Raw genomic sequence first — 21,322 nt, 5'->3', positions numbered from 1 at the left:
CTGAGTTCAGTGGCATTTCAGTTCAGTGGCGCTGAGTTCACGCCCATTGTGCAGCCATTACCACCATTCATCTCTAGAACCTTTTTAATCTTGCAAAACGGAAACTCTGTGCCCGTTAAATAATAACTCCCAATTCCTCCCTTCACCCACCCCTGGAAATCACTATTTTATTTCCTGTCTATGAATCTGACTACTTTAAGTACCTTGTATAAGCGGAATTATGCAGTATTTGTTCCTTTATGACTGGCTTATTTCACTTAGCATGAAGTCTCCAAGGTTTTTCCATGTCATAGCATATGTCAACATTTCCTTCCTTTTTAAGCTTAGCTGAATAATATTCCATTGTATGTATAGACCACATTTTGTTTATCCATTTACCCGTCGATGCACTCTTGGGTTGCTTGCACTGTTTGACTATTGTGAATAATGTTGCTGCTATAAACATAGGCATCCAGATATCTGTTGGAGGCCCTGTTTTCAGTTCTTTGGGGGATATACCCAGAAGGGGAATTGCTGGATCATATGGTAATTCTCTGTTTAGTTTTTTGAGGAATCACCATATCATTTTCCTCAGGGGCTGCATCATTTTATATTGCCACCAGCAATGCACAAGGGTTCCAGATTTTCCACATCTTCACCAACATTATTTGGTTTTTAAACGTTTTCTTTGCTTTTAAATTAAAAAAAAACTGTAGTCATCCTAGTGGGTGTGAAGTGGTATATCATTGTGGTTTTGCATTTTCCTAATGACCAGTGGCATTGAGCAGCTCTTCAAGTGCTTAGTGGCCATTTGCATGTCTGCTTTGGAGAAATAGCTGTTCAAGTCCTTTGCCCATTTTTGAACTGTGTTGTTGTTGGTAGTGAGTTGTAGGAGTTCTTTATATATTCTGGATAACCAATTCCTTAAGCGTCTGCCTTCTTATCCCTTTCCATGGGTTGCCTTTTTATTCTGTTGATGATATCTTTGATGCACAATGTTTTTACTTTTGATAAAGTCCAGCTTATTAATTTTGCTTCTGTTGCCTATCCCTTTGGTGTCATATCCAAGAAATTATTGCCAAATCCAATGTCTTAAAGCTTTCCCCTTATGTTTTATTCTAAGAGCTTATCATTTTTGCTCTTACGATTAGGTCTTTGATTCATTTTGAATTTTTAATTCAAAGTTTTTGTGTATGGTTTAGGGGTCCAAGTTCTTTTTTTTTTTTGCATGTGAATATTCAGTTTTCACAACACTATTTGTTGGAAAAGACAGTCTTTCCCTCTATTAAATGGTTTTGGCACTGTTGAAATTATTTGACCATATATTTGAGGGTCCATTTCTAGGCTATTTCTCATATAGTTGGTCTATATGTCTGTCTTTATGCCAGTACTGCAGTCTTTTGATTACAGTAGCTTTTTAGTTAAGTTTTGAAATTGGGAAATGTGAGACCTTCAAGGTCGTTCTTCTTTTGCCAGATTGTTTTGGCTATTCAGGATCCCTTGAGCTTCCATAATAATTTTAGGATGGCTTTTTCTATTTCTGCAAAGATTGTTGTTGAGATTTTGATGGGAATTGCTTTGAATCCTTAGATTGCTTTGGGTGGTATTAACATTTGAACAGTATTAAGTCATCAGTGAACACAGGATGTCTTCCCATTTACCTATGTCTTCTTTAATTTCTTTCAGCAATGTTTTGTAGTTTTTTTATTTTATTTTTTTATTTTTTTTTAAAGATTTTATTTATTTATTTGAGAGAGAGAATGAAAGAGAGAGAGCACAAGAGGGGGGAGGGTCAGAGGGAGAAGCAGACTCCCTGCTGAGCAGGGAGCCCGATGCGGGACTCGATCCTGGGACTCCAGGATCATGACCTGAGCCGAAGGCAACCGCTTAACCAACTGAGCCACCCAGGCGCCCTGTAGTTTTTTTTTTTTTTTAAAGATTTTATTTATTTATTCATGAGAAACAGAGAGGCAGGCAGAGGGAGGGGGAGAAGCAGGTTCCCATGGAGCAGGGAGCCTGATGCAGGACTCAGTCCCAGGACCCCACGATCATGACCTGAGCCGAAGGCAGACGCTTAATGACTGAGCCACCCAGGTGCTCTGTAGTTTTGAGTACAGTAGTCCCTCTTTTTCTGTGGTTTTGCTTTCCGTGGTTTCAGTTACCCATGGTCAATGATGGTCCAGAAGCAGGTGATCCTCCTCCTGACACGTCAGAAGGTCAGTAGGAGGGGCACCTGGGTGGCTCAGTCGGTTAAGTATCTGCCTTCGGCTCAGGTCATGATCCCAGGGTCCTGGGATCGAGCCCCGCATCGGGCTTCTCGTTCAGTGGGAAGCCTGCTTCTCCCTCTCCCTCTGCCTGCCACTCCCCCTGCTTGTGCACTCTCTCTCTGACAAATAAATAAATAAATAAATCTTAAAAAAAAAAAAGGTCAGTAGTAGCCTAATGCTACGTCACGATGCCTACCTCGTTCCCCTCACTGCATCTCATCACACAGGCATTTTATCATCTCATACCTCCACAAGAAGTGTGAGTATAGTATAGTCAGATCTTTTGAGAGAGAGGCCACATTCACATAACTTTTATTACAGTATACTGTTACAATTGTTCCATTTTCTCATTAGTTTTTGTTATTAATCTCTTACAGTGGTTACTTTATAAATTAAATTTTATCATTGGTATATAAGGAGAAACAATATACATAGGGTTTGGTACTATCTGCGGTTTCAGGCACCTCTGCTGGGGGTCTTGGAATGTATTTCCTGTGGATAAGTGGGTCTGTATCCAACCTTTGCCCCCTTGGTTAAGTTTATTCCTAAGTATTTTATTCTTTTTAAAACTATTGTAAATGGGATGTTTTTATAATTTTCTTTCCAGATTGTTCTTTGTTAGTGTATATAGAAAGGCAACTGACTTGCATCATGGGTGCATGATCATGTATCCTGCAACTTTGCTGAATTTATTAGTTTTGATTGTGTGTGTGTGTGTGTGTGGACTCATCAGGGTTTTCTACATGTAGATCATGTCCTCCATAAACAGATATTTTTTCTCCTTCCTTTTGGATACCTTTTATTTCATTTTCTTGACTCCTTGCTCTGGTTAGGAGTCCCAGTACTATTTTGAGTAGAAGTGGTGAAAGCAGGCATCCTTGTCTTATTCCTGACCTTAGAGAAAAGGCTAGCTAGCAATCTTTCACATTTGAGGGTATTTTTTTTTTTTTCCAATTCATGTTTTGATTTAAGCCTTTGGCTAAGGAGGCAAACTCATTAAGTACAGTGAGAAAAGTTAAAATAGTACTGAAATGGTGAACTTATTTTTAAACTGTAAATTCTTATGAAAATAGCTTCTGTAAAGGAGTCTGCCCCCAGATTTAAGCCAGAATAAATGGGTGGAGCACCCTCATGGTTTTAGAAACAGCTGAGGGGCTTTAAACTCAAAGAGGCTTTTTTCCCTTTTCAGTCTGTGTAAGAACATAGATTTGCATTCACACTGTATTTTCACTCTTATAGTGTAAATGTATCTGAATATATACTGGTTGAGGGGATAGCGGTTGGGAAGAACAGAGGGAACCAACCTGACCACAATGAGTCAAGGTCCATATTTAAAGGAGCTTAAGATACGGTTACAGAATTAAAATCAAACAAAACAAAGACAACAAATGTAGGGGAAAGCTGCAGGGCTATATAATCAGAGGCTCGGTTTCAAACCCTAGCATGGCCACATAATAGCTTAGGACGCTCACCTTGACCTCTCAGGACTGATTCCTCACCTGTAACATGAGGATGCTAAAATCTATACCTCATACAGCAATGTGAGGTTTCAGGAGGTAATAGACCTAATATGGCAAGGACAGGATCTGGTGCAGCAGCTATTCCTGCTACCATTATTGTGATTATTTTATAGGCAGAAGCCCACTAAGAGCCACTAGCACAGAGCCCAAACTACTTGCGGGAGATGCAGGCCTTTGTATCATTAACACCCCTTTAGAAGGAGAGGCGAGCCATTAATTGATAGACCTGCTTCTACCCAGAGTGGAAGCCTTTTAATTGAGAATTAGTGACCCATAAAATACTATTCATTGTTACTATTACTGTATTAGTGTATAGATCATGCTGACATTGGTTAATTCAAGAGACTCTATATTAAGCAGTAAGGACAATAATAAGAGCTATTATCATCCATAATGCTATTATTGTAATATAAGTGATTTGAGAGATATTATCATGCTTAATCCTTACAATAATCCCCTTAAGGCAGATGAGGTAGCTGAGACTCAAGTAAATTAAGTGACTTGTTCAGGGTTGCCTCGCTAGACCATTCCATCAAAAGCGGGCCTCCCATGTTTTTCTCCATCCCAGGCTCTGTCCTCTTGCCAATCTCAAGCTTTTATTTATATATGTGTGTATATATTTATCTGTTTTCTCAAAGAAGGCAGGGTCCTCATCTGGCATCACAGCTGTATCCTCTGTGTCTCACACAGAACCTGGTACATAGGAGAAGCACGGTCAGCATGAAGTTGGGAAACTGAAAGTAGTTTCCACGGTTCCAAGTTCAGGGCCGTATCGCAGTTGTCTTTTGGGCTAGAAAAAGTACTTAGAGGGCACCGGGGAAGCCAAGAAGTGCTTAGTTGTTGTTCCTCCCTTCCCCAGGACATTAAAGGTTTAAACTCATTGATGAAAAAAAAACCTTTTTATTGAGGTACGGTATACATTTAGAAAAGTGCTTCTAAGCGTATGTAAGTTACCCAGAGAATTTCCAGAAACTGAACACATTTGTGTAATTGGGTCTTAAAAAAATGGAACATTACCAGCATCTCCCACATCTTCTGGTGCTCTCTCCCTCCCATCACACACGCACAGAATAACTACCATCCTGCCTTTGAAGAGCAGAAGTTGCATTTGCCTTCTTAAAGTAACTTAACATAAATAGAATTTGTGTCCCACAAAATGGCATTTTGTGTCTGGCTTCTTTTGTTTGGCATCATGTTTGTGAGATTCTGTATTGTTGCGGGTCTGTTCTTTCTCCTGGCTGAGGAAGGAGCGTTCCGTTATGTGAACAGACCAGTTTCTCGGTTCTGCTGCTGAAGGACGTTTAGGTAGTTCCGAGTTTTTGTCTCTTATGAGCAGTGCTGCTGTGAATATTCTAGTACATGTCTTATGAGTGAATGTATATATAGATATCTGAACCCTCTGGATTTTAAACTAAGAATAGGAAAAATAAATATTGAAAAATTATTTCAGTTCCATATTGTAATTAAGTAAGGGAGAAGGCTAGGGAGGAAAGAGAGAAGGGGGGTGGACGGATAGAGGGGAGGCAGAAGGGCAGTGTGAGGGGGAGATAAAATCATGGACGAGGAAGAGACTATGAAGAAAGGGTGAAGAGAAGCAGAGGCACGTGTACAGCCATTGAGAAGGGCTCCTAAGTGCCATGTCCTGAAAACCCTGCCCTGTTCCAATCTTGAGGATGGGTTTCAAGGTATGATCACTTCCTGAAATGCACCTCTCTACGCCCCATCCGCACCTCTCAGAGGCTCTTTGGCCTCCAGGCTATCCATTTACCTCCGTCTGTGCGGTGGATTCAGATCTCCAAGCAGATAATGTCTGTCGTATATATTTTTTTCTATGAAGAAATGAGCAGTAAATGAATTTAGCTTTTGTGAATAGTATAAAGCTTTTTTTTTCATAGATTGTCTTTGCCCTCAGTAGATCTGTGAGGAATGTTTTTATAACCTCCCCTTACAACTTATTTTAAACACATGAGGACAACACAAATCTCAGAGAGGTTAAGCATCTCATTTAGGATAACTTAGCTGATAAGTGGTGGAGGCCAGGACTAGATCCCAGGACTGGATCCCAGGTCTTCTTTACCAGGTATTCTGTATTTTTTCAAGAAAGCATTGGCCATCATGTGATTAAGGAACAGATGCCTTATAGTGTGTACCCAGGTATTAGGTTTACCTAGTCCTACTTCTTATTTTCTGGATCTGCCTAAAGACCAGGAACAAATTAGGCCTCGAATCTGGGTTCCATTTGATATTTACCCCTCCATATGCTATTCTGTGTTGATTTTTTTTCCTCCCAAATCTTTTTAAAGAAAGTATACTATATTTTACCAATCCTGTTCTTCTCTCATAGCTCCTCTGTGGTGAATTAAATCTGTTTGAGTTAAAATTTTTTTTTATTATTATTTTTTTAAAGTAGGCTCCTCACCCAACGTGGGGCTTGAACTCATGACCCTGAGATCAAGAATCGCTCGCTCTACTGATTGAGTCAGCCAGGCACACCCTAAAATTTTTTTAAATACAAAGTCATGTATAATGACACTGGGCCTTCTTAGCTGGAAAAAAAAAAAAAAAGTGCATTGGCCAGGAAAAGATAGGAATCACTTGTTAATATAGTATAGTATAGTATGGAATGGGTTTTCTCCCTATCTGTATTTATCTGTATTTATGAAATATCTTTAGAGATGAACATGAAAAAGCTCCCCAATTACTGGTTAGAATTCAGATAGAGATTGGTTAAGTGACTGAGACTAAAACTTAAACATCAGGAATAGTTCAGTTTTAGAACTCCTTCAGAAAAGATAGCTATCTAAAATAGCAGTATTTTCTATGCTATAGATGGGCTAGATCCCAGATCATTTGACAAAAGTTTGTAGATGCCTGCAAATTAAAGATTGAAGGGAGGGAATACAATTTCATAGTTGGTACTAGGACAGAAATTCAACACATGTAGTTATTTTATGGTCTGTCACTGATTAACTCTTTGACCTAAATTATCAGACTCTTTTTTTTTTTTCCACATCATTTAAGCCATTGAAGAGTTGAAAGCTTGGTTGATGTTGCAAATCTTAACTAAAAGCATGCAGTTATTGGCACTGTGGGATAATTTCTTACAGCACATCACCGTGTATTTAACTTTTCCTAAGAGTATTACTCATCATATTTTTATGGAATAAAAATATCTTTAGGAATTGTTTGTTGGCAGGTTTTTATAAATATATTTATTAAATTCATCTTTATACATGTTTATGTAAGAAATAAAAGAAACGTGTAAGTCAAAAGAGGACTCTGGGGGCCAAAATAGTTCGAATGGAGAATTGCAAGTACAGGTGTGTTGGCAGAATTGCCAAGATAAGCAGTCTTTAAGCCTGAGTGGAGGCCTGGCATTTAAAACCATGCTGTGCTCTCTCTAGACTCTCTCAGAAATGAGGACTGACTGCCACGGTTGTGCCATCTGTCATGTTGCAAGATCGGGTGGCCCTCCAGGCTAGATCATCAAATTAGTTAATATCTTCTTACAAGGAAGGAGTCCAGGAATATGTTGGAGCTACATCTGGATGCAAATGAAGTAGTGTTGCAAATTCTGAGCAGTCAGATAACCTGATGATACATTTTAAGCAGTGAACTGTGTTGATATTACTGACAATTTAGCAGAGATATCAAAAGAACACTTGAATAAATTAGTAGGGTTTGTTACTGTGGTGGGGAAACCAAGGTGAATAGGGAGATTGGGGGACATCAAAGTAAAGCAGTTTATCTTCCTATCCAAGAACCTTCAGCATTTAAAGGAACTTTTGAGAAATTTTCTGTCTTTGGTGAAAAATATGTGTTTTAAAATTTTTCCGATCTGTTACCATCTGATAGTTTCGTGAAATATAATAGAAATGAATTACTAGAAAAATGAAATAAAAAAGACATGAGATACAAGGCTGGGTTTTTAAATATTTGATTCATCTGACTTAAAACTAGTCTTATATAATGCTATGAAAGTTTCTTACTCTCATTTTCTCTACTTATCTTATTACGGATTAGTAACAGTTAATAGTGCACTGGTCCATGGACCCCTCTGAGTAGCACTGTTCTAGAAAGTTTTCTGCATTCTAACAGTCCAGGAATTGGCCTTTGTAGAATTCTGTTTGAGAGTAGAGATAGTACATTAGTGATAAGTAATTCCTAACTACACATTGGATAATCTGAGATACTGCTTTTTTTTTCTTTTTAAACAAATATGGTAGAGGGTTGTAAGAATGAAGACTTCTCTCAAAATAACTAGAATTTTCAGTTAGTTGGGTCAGTAAAAACTGAGAGAGCAGTACTACTTTATTTATGTAATCTGCATGTATACTAAAGAAGCATGACTCAAGTAGGGAGAGAATGTTTACAGTGTAGTCTTTTCTGAGTAAGCATTCTTCCTTTATTCATGCACATATTAAAGCTCAAACATTGTTTCATCGCTATTTGTTTGTTAAAGCAACATATGGATTTATATTTATAAGTTGGTGTACATCTTACACCAGGTCAGTGACTTGGTTGGCATTTCAGTTTTCTTCTAATTGGAGCTGATGAAGATTTAGTGACTGTGCTAGGCACATTAAGTCCCAACTTTTATTACATTGTTTTTGTTAAGATATTATCATTTGCTTTTTCAAGTTGGTTTTATGTAGAATTCATTTCTTTTTTAAAAAATTTTACTTATTTTATTTTTTAAGAGTTGTTTGAGAGAGAGAGAGCCAGAGAGTGAGAGAGAGAGCGTGGGGGGAGGGGCAGAGGGAGAAGAGAGAGAGAATCTCAGACAGACTCCCTGCTGAAGGTGGAGCCCGACATGGGGCTTGATCTCATGACCCGAGCGGAAATCAAGAGTCAGATGCTCAACTGACTGAGCCACCCAGGCGCCCCAGAATTCATTTCTTTTTAAAAACTTAATAAAGAAATGGTGTTGGCTTTAGAAGTCATATTATAGTATAATATTATCTTAATCTAGTTGAGAATTATAGAATTTCAGGATTAGAGGAATTAAACTCTAATGACCACCATGTGCTGAATGAGCCCCTTCTAGACTTCCCTGCCAGGTGACTGTCTTTTCACAGGGAAGCCCCCTGACGCCCAAGGCCACTTGCTGGGCTGCAGATACTGTTAGAAAGGGCTTTCCTATGTTGACTGAAACCCTTTTTTGTGTCACTTGTACCTCTTGGCACAATGTAGAACAAGCTTAATCCATCCTCCATGTGACAACACTTCAAATAAATGAAGCTAGCTAGCTATTGTGTATTGTATTTTTCTCTTCTGTAGTCTAACATGGAGTCGCTGCTTATAACCAGGTGATTTGTGTCCTTTCAGCATCCTTGCTGGCTTCTTTCCAGTGAGATCCAGTTAGTCTCTGTCCTTAAAGTGTAACATCTAGAACTGAATGAAGTGAAAAGAAAGAGTAAATAAATAAAAAAGGAGAGGATTTGTATGGTTTACTTGGAGAAATGTTAGTAATCAGAAAAGCAGATAGGCTAATGCATAAATTTCTGGAAAAAAAGTATAAAGCACATTTCCCATTACATACCAAAAAAAAATCTAGAATTCCACATATTTTGTAGAAGATCCTGAGAACAAATTGAGAGTATCATTTTATTTTATTTTATTTTATTTTTTAAAGATTTTATTTATTTATTTGACAGAGAGAGACACAGCGAGAGAGGGAACACAAGCAGGGGGAGTGGGAGAGGGAGAAGCAGGCCTCCCGCTGAGCAGGGAGCCCGATGTGGGACTCAATCCCAGGACCCTGGGATCATGACCTGAACCGAAGGCAGACGCTTAACGACTGAGCCACCCAGGCGCCCGAGAGTATCATTTTAAAGAATAAGTTTTATGCCAATTCACCATCACAAAACATTGATCTGCTAAGTAGAGAGGAAATATTACGTGATTCATATCTAAAGATGACTTATGTCTGGCCAGGCCAGTGAAATGCATCAGCATGTTATTTCTTCCATAGTGATAGCCTATAGGAATTAACTCAGGAATCTGTCAGGAATATATATATATATATATATAGTCAAGAAGATATTCTTTAATTGTTCTAGTGACTTTAAAATATAGAATATATGTAAAGAACTTATTAGGTACTTTCTCATAAAATGCCAGTATTTTAGAATGTATTTTGAATCCCTGACATTATAGATTTTTAGTTTTTGGCAATGACCATGGTTATTTACATGTATAATAATGGTATTTATTTTAAAGTCTTCATGATTAAATTATATTATTTACTGGACATGCCACATTAAAAAAATTTCATTTAGCTATAAGAAGAATATATGGTAGTTTTTAAAATACTAGAGTGAGGGGTGCCTGGGTGGCTCAGTCGTTAAACATCTGCCTTCGGCTCAGGTCATAATCCCAGGGTGCTGGGATCGAGCCCTGCATCGGGCTCCCTGCTCCGCGGGAAGCCTGCTTCTGCCTCTCACACTCCCCCCGCTTGTGTTCCCTCTCTCGCTGTGTCTTTGTCAAATAAATAAATAAAATCTTAAAAAAAAAAAATACTAGAGTGAGGAAGACCATTCTATCACAAGCCCAGAAGCCATAAAACAAAAAATAATAAAATCAAATCATTAAAAAAAATCCTGACCAGTAAAAAAGACATAAAAAAGGAAAAGCTATTTCTTACTTGTGTACAATGTATACACATATACACCTATATACATAGTTATTTCCCTCTTATGGGTCAGTAACCCACCCTGGGTTTAAAGAAAATTTTATGTATCAGCTATAGGCAGGAGATAACATGAATCTTATATCTAGCAAAATGTATGCAATAGTTACATTTTCTGCTTTTTTTCGTTTTCTAAAGATTTCATTTTTAAGTAATCTCTACACCCAGTGTGGGGCCCAAACTCACGACCCTGAGATCGAGTCTCCTGCTCTAGCAACTGAGCCAGCCAGGCACCCCGTTTTTTTGTTTTTGTTTTTTGTTTTTTTGTTTGTTTGTTTTTTGTTCTTGTTACTGTTTTAAGTGTAACACCTACAACTGATTGAAGTGTTCAAGAAATAGTTTTGACCAATGTGGAGTAGAGCACTGTTATCTTCATTTTTCTGGAAGCTACATTCCGTGAGGTTGTGTTGGATAGAGCTGTGTGTTGCAAACCATTGGTAAATTGTGATCCACTGGTGTGGATCATTTTACATGAAATCATTTTAGTGGGTCTTAATTTGAATTTTAAAAAATATGAAATAAAATTGAACAAAAAATATCTGTGCATTTCATGTAATAAGGCTAAGTATTGCATAAAAATTTGTTTTAGTTTACATATACATACAAATACATACACACGTGTATGTACATACATGCTTAGTACAGTGTAGCAAGTGGTGATATAAAATAGTGATTTAAAAGTTTCTTACTGTGTGTAAAAAATTTTGAAGGCCTCTGGTCTAGACTAGAGGCTTCCCCTTTTTGTTTTTTCTCTGACAGCTCCTTCTAGTCTCTTCTTCCCTGTCTACCACTTAGATATCCCACTTTCATACTCTTTCTTTTGTGGTTCTTCTGCTCTGTAACATGAGGAGCCTTATGGGCTCCATTAGATTTGCTTTAAGATCTAGGGAAATCATTTTATTGTTCTGATTCAATCTCTTGTTAATTGGACTCCCTCTGAGAATTTTTGTCTGTGGAATGAAGAAGGCATAGTAATGTCGTGAGAGGGTCAATTGAAGTTTTTTTAAATTCTGAAAATTATTGCCCAAGTGAATTAAGGGTTTAATGAAAATAGTGTTTGAGGTAGACCCTCCTCCATATTTTTGACTTTGCAGTTTGTGCTTTTGAGTAATCATAATAGTAAGTATCTACTATGTGCTAGGCACTGTTTTAAATACTCTGTATGTACCAAGTCAATGGATCCTCATAACTCCATGGAGTGGGGCTATCATTCCCAGTTTACAGATGAGGAAAGCAAGGAAGAGACAAATTACTTAAATTCATAGTGTGTAATGATAGTATCTCAAGCAGCAATCTAAGAAAAAATCCCCCCCAAACCATTGAAAACCCCCAAATATATGGATGCGCATTTATCCCATTACCCTGTAGTTCCAGATATGCTCATATGGCAGGTGCTACATCTTTTTGTAATCACTTAAGTAGAAGAGTTTGAGGATTTAAAAAACTTTTCTTGGGGCACCTGGTTGGCTCATTTGGTTAAGCATCTGCCTTCAGCTCAGGTCATGATCTCAGGGTCCTGGGATTGAGCCCCACATTGGGTTCCCTGCTCAGCAGGAAGTCTGCTTCTCCCTCTCCCTCTGCTCCATCTGCCCCCACCCTGCCCACTCGTGCTCTCTCTGCTCTCTCTCTCAAATAAATATGTAAAATCTTTAAAAAAAATAAAAAAAATAAAAAATACCTGTTCTTCCATCCTTAGAAGGCACCTTTCACCAGCAGGAAGGAGAATCCTGTAATAGCACTTCAGAATCTATGAATTCCCCCTTCCCTTCTTTTCCACTCTTCCACTTTCTTTCTCCATTTCCCCCTCCACCTTCTCTGTTTTCACAACAGCTCATTCTTCCGTTTTTTTTTTCTTCTCCCTGTTCTTCCCCCCACCTCTACCAGTTTTCCATCTGTTCTTTTCTGTATCCTGCCCTTGTACTGTTCGTATTCACTTAAATATATTTTTCATACGGAAAGCATATACTGAGCACTTAGTGTGAGGCACTGAAGAGATGCAAATATAAATGAAGCAAACACCAGGAAAGCCAGTAAGGGAACGATCACAGCTCTGCTAATTTATACCCTTGAAAATCTGAGCTCCATGCCAAGCTTCTTTCCAGTCCTTCCCTTTGAGGAGCAGGAATTGAGATTGGGATTTAGATACCTAGTATACAAATGGTATAAAATATAAAGCCCTCAGAATTCAGAGAATTGGGAATATATCCATTTAGGACATGTTTTGGGTCAAGGAATGAAAGTGATGACCTAAAAATAAAAAGTTTACAGGAATATTTTTACTGAACAAATTAGAGTTTAGTATAAAAATTACTTTTTATAAAACTATATTGCACATTAAATGGATAGAAATTGTATGTAAGTTGGCTTTGTCCCTGGGGATTTCTTTTTTTTTTAAGATTTTATTTATTTATTTATTAGCGCACACGCGCAAGTGTGCATAAACAGAGGGGGGGCAGTGGGAGAGGGAGAAGCAGACCCCCGCTGAGCTGGGAGCCCCCCCCGGGGGGGGGGAAGGGGGGGAGGTCTCAATCCCAGGACCCTGGGATCGTGACCTGAGCCAAAGGCAGCCGCTTAACTGACTGAACCACCCAGGCAGTCCCCCCTGGGGATTTCTTAAAATATTTATTAATAGAAGAATGACCAGCATCCCCACAGTTGGATAGGAAAACAGTCCAGGATAGTTATGCAATTTTTGACTTTGACATGACCTTGGAGTGTGCTTGTCATCTCCAGCTCGCTCACCTGCACTGTTTATGCGGCAGGTATCAGGTGCCTCCTGTGTGCCAGCAGGTGGGCTGCTGGGCACTAAGGGATCCAGGGTGTAATAGACTGTTTCCTTACAGAGCTTTCAATCTGGCTGAGTTTCTGTCTCCTTGGTTTTGTCCTTATTTAAGGACAATGGTAAGTAAATATTTTCTTTCCCCTACCTAGCTTGACCAGATCCAATGCGTTCTTAAAGGCCAGTCGTATTCCAGTGAACCTTCCTTGATTACCCCAGCTGAAAGTGGTTTCTCTGCTCTGGCAACTTCTATTGTGCTTATTTTCTTTAACCACTAATTTGGCAATTAATCATGTTAATTGCTTTGTGACTTGTTCCTATTGTCGTCTTGAATTGTTATTTAAATTGTACTTATTTGATTTTCACAGGTTTGATTTTTGTCTTCTGATTTACAGTTCAAGGTTCTAGAGAAAAGACACTCCTTTCTGTACTCTTGTAGCAGTGATCTCTAAACTTTTGATTATGCACCTCAAATAATTTGTTTATGAACCCTCAATACATGCATACTTATTTATGAAATATATGTTATAAAACATATATAAAATATAAATTAAAAATAATGATATAAGATGAAATAAGCAATATTGAAAATAATTTATATTACTTATAACATGGTATTTTCACCTGTCATACCCAAAAAAATCTGCAAAAATATATAGATATTAATGAAAGAGAGGCAACGTTGGCTGTATACATTATGCCATAGGACCAGTTTTTAATCCCACTTGGTAGTGTTGGTTTGATTTTAGCCACCCTGATGGGTTGATGTGATGCCTATTGTAGATTTAAATTGCATTTCTTTTGTGACTAATTAGGTTAAGCACTTTTTCATGTATATTGGCCATTTGGATTCCTTTTTATGAAGTGTTCTTTCAGGTCTACTAACTTGTCTTTTTCTTATCAATTTATAGGAGATCTTTATATATTTTATATCAATTTTATATGTTGCAAATATCTTCTCTCTGTGGTTTTTTTTTTTTTTTAAAGATTTTATTTATTTGACACAGAGAGACATAGCGAGAGGGAACACAAGCAGGGGAAGCCGGAGAGGGAGAAGCAGGCTTCCCACTGAGCAGGGAGCCTGATGCGGGGCTCCATCCCAGGACGCTGGGATCACGACCTGAGCCGAAGGCAGACACGTAACGACTGAGTCACCCAGGCGCCCCTGTGGTTTGTTTTTTCACTCTAATTTTTTTTTTTTTATGAACAGAATATCTAATATTAATATAATCCAGTTAACCCATCTTTTCCTTCATAGTAGTACTTTTTGGGAATTTTTGTTCACCCAAAATTCTTGAAGATATTCTTCTATTTACCCAGTTAACCTTCCTCCCATTGTCTTCTAAAAATATTTTGCTTTTGCTTTTCCCATTCAGAGCTTCAGTTCACTTGGACTTGATTCTTGTTAATTATGAGGTAGGCATCAAGTTTCATATTTTTCCCTATAAGCATTTCTAACTGACTCAGCACCATTTATTGAAAACAATTTCCTTTCCATACTGTACAGAGATGCCTTTATCATAAATTAAGTGTCCAGTTATATGAAGACCTGTCTCTGGACTCTATTCTGTCTTTGTCTATCTTTGTGTATCAGTATCAATATTTTAATTACTAAGATTTATAATAATTTTTGATATCCAGTAGGGCAAATTCTCCTGTTAAGTTTTTTTCCTTGTTGTGGTAAAATATGCATAAAATTTATCATTTTAACCATCTTTAAATGTACAGTTCATAGCATTAAGTACATTCACATTGTTGTGCAACCAGCATCACCATCTATTTCCAGAACTTTTTCCTCTTGCAAAATTGAAACTCTATACCCATTAAATTACTGTCTTTTGCACCCTCCCTCAGCTCCTGGCAACCACCGTTCTACTTTCTCTCTTTGAATTTGATAACTCCAAGTACCTTATATGAACAGAATCATACAGTATTTGTCCTTTTGTGACTGGCTTATTGCACTTAGCATAATATCTTCAAGGTTTATCCATGTTGTAGCATGTGTCAAAATTTCTTTCCTTTTTAAGGCTATTAAATAATATTCTGTTACACATATATGTCATATTTTGTTTATCCATTCATCAGTCTCAATGGACACTTGGGTTACTTCCAGTTTTTGGCTATTGTGTGTAATCCTGTCATGTTTTTCTTCTTCAAGAGAATCTGGTCTCTTCTTGGTTCCTGACATTCCATTTACATTTTAAAATCTGCCTCTCAGGTTCCAGATCAGTTAAGGGCAACTGACATCTTTTCATTATGTGTCTTTTAATCTATGAACATATCTGTATTTGTTTATTTGTTTTCTTCTAATAATAGCTTTCTACATAGAGATCTTGCACATCTTTTGTAACATTTCTATATATTTGATAGTTTGATGTTATTGTTTTAAAAGATTTTATTTATTTATTTGACAGAGAGAAAGAGACAGCGAGAGAGGGAACACAAGCAGGGGGAGTGGGAGAGGGAGAAGCAGGCCTCCCGCCGAGCAGGGAGCCCAATGCGGGGCTCGATCCCAGGACCCTGGGATCATGACCTGAGCTGGAGGCAGACACCTAACCACTGAGCCACCCAGGCACCCCTGATGTTATTTTTGATGGCATCTTTCTAAAAGTTTTTATTTTTAAGCTGATTGTTGATGGTGTGTAGATACACGTATACAGTCTATAGTTGATTTTTGTGTATGACCTTTGTCCAGCAAGTTTGCTAAGCTCACATATTTCCAATAATGCCTATGAAGATTTAAAAAGCTTTCTATATGCACAGTCATATTATCTACACATAAGTATAGTTTTATTTCTTTCTCTCCAATATTTATACCCTTATGTTCCTGTGCTGCCTGCCCTTGGTAGGACTTCCGGTACAATGTTGAATAAAAGTGGTGAGAGGGGGTAACATCTCGTTCTCTGTCTCAAAGGGAAAAATGTAACATTTTGTTGTTAAATGTGATATTGTAGGTTTTTTTGTAGTTGGCCGTTATTATATTAAGGAAGTTCCTTTCTGATCCTTATTTGCAAAGTCTTTAAAATCATGAATAGATGTTTAATTTTATCAAACATTTATCCTGCACTAATTGAGATAATCCTATTTTCTCTTTTATTCTGTTAACAAAGTGAATTAAGTGCATGTATTAGAAAATAAGAAAGGTTGAATATTAATGAGCTAAGCATCCATCTCAAAATATTAAGATTTCCCCCTTCCTAGTTAACTGTTAAAAATAGTTTTTGAGCCCCTCTTTCCTGCTGGAATCATACTGTAATTTAAAGCACATTTTTGTTATAGGAACACCTACTAACAAAAATATTGCCCACTTTAGAGTTGAAGTCTGTCATTTATAAATGTGGACACAGCATATAAACTGAGAATAACAGTTGATGCCACATGAACTGGCAAACACATTTTTTTTTAATATTTTAATTTTACAATTTTTAAAACATTCTGAGCTGAGTCACATATTTTGGTAATGCCATTTTGGAATCCTATGCTGAGGATTGAATCCATCACTTTCTAGTAGGGCCTAGAAGTAGATTTCAGGCTTTAAAGATGTAGAGGTTGTATTTGGTGTATCGGGAACATCATATGTCATCGAGCAAGCAGTGCCATTCTTTTGAATGATGTAAAAAATCTCTCTCGGTGCCGTTTTTTTGGCCTTCTTTTACCTATTTTAATTCATGAGTCCCCTCAGAAAGCCAAAACTTGACCTAGTGGGTTTTGATGGGCCATAATTCCCTTCTAAGGCTGAGGGTGTACAATCCTGTGCAGCAGAAGTGCAGATGATGCCTATTTTGCAGATGCTTTGGTAGCTGTTGAGATAGCCTGCAGCACTCTTCCAGCTTCTTTGCTGCTGCCTTTCAGCCTAGAAGCTATGATAATTTTGCAACTGCTTTGGTCTGAGTGGAGTCAGAAGAAAGAAATTCTGTAAAATGAAACAGTTGTGAATAGGAGCTAACAAGAATCCACTCTAATTTTTGTGACTTCACATTTGTGTAGCAGCCAGTATTGGTCTTTGAGCCGATCTTGTTTCACAGTTACCTGTGATTTTAGGTTGCCAAAGCTGAGGACTTCCTTCTCAGCTGCTGGTGAATATTGTTGGTTAAGCACCAACGTCATTATCAAGAAAACAGGAAGCTCTGTAGGAGAACGGGCCAAATGGTAAATTAATAGCGTAAAGGAAACTGATGTAGACTCAGGGAAGGAACCCTGGACTCATCTACTTTGTTCTTTTCAGATGGCTCGGAGAGGAGAAATGGTTTAAATCATGCTTTTTTCCAGAAAGCATATCCAATAATAGGTTTAGTATTAAATTAGAAAACATGTATTTTGCTTTTATTTTGCATTCTCTTAAAAATGCTAATGTCTTAAAGGTTGCAGAATACCTTTGTATAACTTTGTTAATTCAGATTAATTCTTGGCTGTCACTAAAACCCTATAAGCCGCAGTGAAATTGCCAACTTTTCCTGTTTATAGTGATTCCTTAATAATTTGAATCAGATCTCAGGAACTATGAACAAGTAATAAGTTAATGATTCAAATCCGAATTTATTTTCACTGTTTGTTTAAAGGGTTTGCTGAATAAGTCAGTAGTGTTAACATTGCAGAGCCTATTTAATCAAATTAGGAGCACCTTATTCCCACTTTTGCATCATTGATTTATGGTGTATACAGTTCTAATACTTATTACTGATAAATCATTTTCACGTCACTAAAGCTCACATGGTAGAACAGTCTTTTTGCCAACATTTTGTCAGCCTTTACTTTTCATTATTTTAGGTACTTAATACAATGGCATTTATTGACATTTTAATTCTCATTTTTTACTAATTGATGGTTTCCCCTTTAATTATTGAGAGATGATTTAGAGTGGTGTTTAAGAAAATGGGCCCTGGATCAGACATCCTGGGTTGGGATCCAATCTCTGTAATGTGCCTCAGTTTCCTCATCTGTAAAATGGAGGTAATAATAGCATCTATCTCTGAAGGTTACTGTGGTTTAAATAGTTCAGTCTAATTAAAGAATTTAGAATAGTACCTGCCACATAGCAAATGCTCAACAAATGTTAGTGCCTGTTATTATTTATCAGGAAAATAGAATAATTTTAGGAAGTGACTTTAAATATAAATTCTGGGTCACATGTATAGCTCTTCAAAGGGAGGACCTTTTACAAATAATCACACTTTTATCTCAGAGGTGAGGATAAGAGCATCTTCCCAACTCCAGTTAAATCATCAGTTTTTGTCATGAAAAGAGCATAAGACTGGGAGTCAAAGTTTATGCATTCATTTGGCAAACCTTTGCCTATGTACTTGTTGGAGTATCCACGTCCTGGACACCAGTGCTAGATGCTGGAGATTTTACAGATGACTGAGAGATGCTTAGGTTAGGGAGACTAAGAGTGCCATGAAAGTGGTTTCCAGTCCCAGTGCTCTCACTGAGCACCTGTGAGACCCTTGGCCTTCGCTGTCATCATCTGTAAAATGACAATTTCTGGGTTTAGTTTATGATAAGTAGATGCTAATACGTCATCAGTGCTGGATGCTTAGTACTATGCTAGATGCTACACTAGGACGTTAAAAAAGTATAAAACAGGTTTTTTTTAAAGATTTTTTTATTTATTTGAGAGAGAGAGAGAGACAGAGCATGGGGGGATATAGGGGCAGAGGGAGAGGGAGAGGGACAAGCAGACTGCCCACTGAGCATGGAGCCCGATGCGGGGCTCGATCCCAGGACCCTGAGATCATGACCTGAAGCCGAAGGCAGACGCTTAACTGACGGTGCCACCCAGACTCCCTAGCACCAAGAACCTTAAGACCTGGTTAGGAAGACAAATAACAATTGGAAAATAGAGAAATAGTAATCTCGGGAGTCATGTGATTAGATGTGAGATAAGAGATGGTCGAGACAAGAGTATGTGGAGGGTGTTATGCTTAGCATTTTACTGTATCTGTGGTTAGCTGCCTCTATTTTCTGTAATAAAGCACCACAGGTAAACTACCTGTTCTGATGTTATCAGAAATTCTCACTTGATAATTCCCACTTGCATTATCTGCAGAATGTGGTAGTTTAACTCCCTTTGTTCTCCCATGTGTTAAACTTTAAAATGGTGCATTCCCAGTAAAAGATATATTTTTAGAGCATAGTTCTTCATGCAAAAACTTTTTTTTTCCAATATAATACCAAGATATTTTTTTTTGTTCATCCCTGCCGTATTCTGTGTACCTGGCACAGTCCCTGACAAGTGGTAAGCACTCGGGAAATTTAGTTGAGGGACAAATTTGAGGTTACATTTAGATTGTCAGCAATTTTTAAACCATTTAAAATTATCTTCTTATTCAGAGATACTCAATTTGGAATATTGGTTTTTAAATCTTAGACCTGTGTTAGGACAAGTTGCCATTATACAAATATAATTTTAATGAAGCCAGCTGCTTGTTATTTTAGTAGCTTTTTCATACTTATATAAGGAAATGATTTTCTAGATGAATGAACTCCACTATATTAGTTATCTGTTAATGATGTCTGATTGCAATATCCTGGGAGACCTTACACCAGAACTGCTCAGTCAGGCCATTCCCAAACTCTGACCCAATGGAACCATGAGGGAAATAAATATTAGCCATGTGAAGTTTTGTAATGTCACAATATAAAGACTTCTGTATATATTTTACTTGAGGAATTCATTAGTAGATTACCCTTGCAGTTTTTCCTTCTCAAAAAAGAGTGAAGCTCTTTAGAGGAAAAAGATAAATGATCAATCAAGCCATCTAGTCAAATATAAAAAGGATCTACTTAACTTTAAAATATTTATATAATTATAAAGTAGTCCATGTTCATCATAAAAATCAAAATAATGCAGAAAGGTAATCAAAGGAAGTTGTAAAAATTACCCCAAATCCTGCCATATTTTGGTGACTCTCCTTCTGAAATCTGTTTATGTGCATAGACATACACACAGATCTGTCTTTTCCATACGTGGAAATCATTCTATTCATATGTGTTCTTCGATCTTTTTTAACCCGTGCCCTTTTTTGAGTAGCAGAAAAACCAATGCCGTCCTTGAATGTGGTTTGAAATTTCACAGTAAATTAAATACATGACCAAAACCAATTTTATTTTATTTTTTGAAGATTTTATTTATTTATTTGACAGAGAGAGACAGTGAGAGAGGGAACACAAGCAGGGGGAGTGGGAGAGGAAGAAGCAGGCTCCCCGCTGAGCAGGGAGCCTGATTCGGGGCTCGGTCCCAGGACCCTGGGATCATGACCTGAGCCGAAGGCAGACGCTTAACGACTGAGCCACCCAGGCGCCCCTGACCAAAACCAATTTTAGACAGAGGTAATTTTAAAGAAGGGGAAACATTTTTAGTTTAATCTTAAGAGAACCTTTAGTTAACATGACATTGGCTTGTTTCCCATAAAGCTGTTTATCTTGGGTAATATGGAAGATAGAACATAATAGATATTTTATTTATTTATTTTTTCATAATAGATATTTTAAATATTTGTTTAACATTTCATGAGAGAAGTTGAGTGCTGTTTAGGAGAGAGAGACCTGCTAATGACAGCTTCGTCTTTCCCCTGTTGCCTTGAACTGTTAAGTTCTTGGCCCCAAATTTGTATATTCCTCTTAGCAAAACAGAAACCTGCAGTTAACTGGAGATTAGCCATTTTAACTTGGGAATGCTCTTTGGGGAGTATAACCCCTGCCCTTGTCCCCACACCAAGTAAGTGGTCTTTTCAACAATATACAGCGCTTGCTCTAAGGTGAGTTTTGGCAGATTTTTCTTCTGTCTTTTCCATGATGTTTTCATGGCCCTTATGGATTGGCTGGCCCACCCATTGCTCTGGCTCTGTTTCCATATACGATTTGGCTGTTGTCTCACACTATATACTCTTTTTTTTTTTTTAAAGATTTTATTTATTTATTTGAAGAGAGAGACACAGCGAGAGAGGGAACACAAGCAGGGGGAGTGGCAGAGGGAGAAGCAGGCTTCCCGCCGAGCAGGGAGCCCGATGCGGGGCTCGATCCCAGGACCCTGGGATCATGACCTGAGCCGAAGGCAGACGCTTAACGACTGAGCCACCCAGGCGCC

The 21,322-nt window shown here is 37.8% G+C and overlaps 1 protein-coding gene across 6 annotated transcripts in view; it reads left to right on the top strand.

The window, feature by feature from the left end:
• BABAM2 (BRISC and BRCA1 A complex member 2) overlaps positions 1 to 21,322 on the top strand; it is a 389,902-nt gene that overhangs the window by 7,887 nt on the left and 360,693 nt on the right. The window contains exon 1 of one of the 6 annotated variants that reach the window (XM_081796996.1): positions 14,633 to 14,652. The exons of the other annotated variants lie outside the window; for them this stretch is intronic. Within the exon in view, the coding sequence (XP_081653122.1) occupies positions 14,648 to 14,652 (5 nt within the window). The 5' untranslated portion in view covers positions 14,633 to 14,647. Of the gene's footprint in view, positions 1 to 14,632; positions 14,653 to 21,322 lie in introns of those variants that run through there. 6 annotated transcript variants of the gene reach the window in all.

The sequence above is a fragment of the Leptonychotes weddellii genome, chromosome 10, assembly GCF_054177405.1.
Source record: "Leptonychotes weddellii isolate Sample4059 chromosome 10, ASM5417740v2, whole genome shotgun sequence".
Classification (NCBI taxonomy): Eukaryota; Metazoa; Chordata; class Mammalia; order Carnivora; family Phocidae; genus Leptonychotes; species Leptonychotes weddellii.
This window is presented reverse-complemented; position numbering and strand designations above follow the sequence as displayed.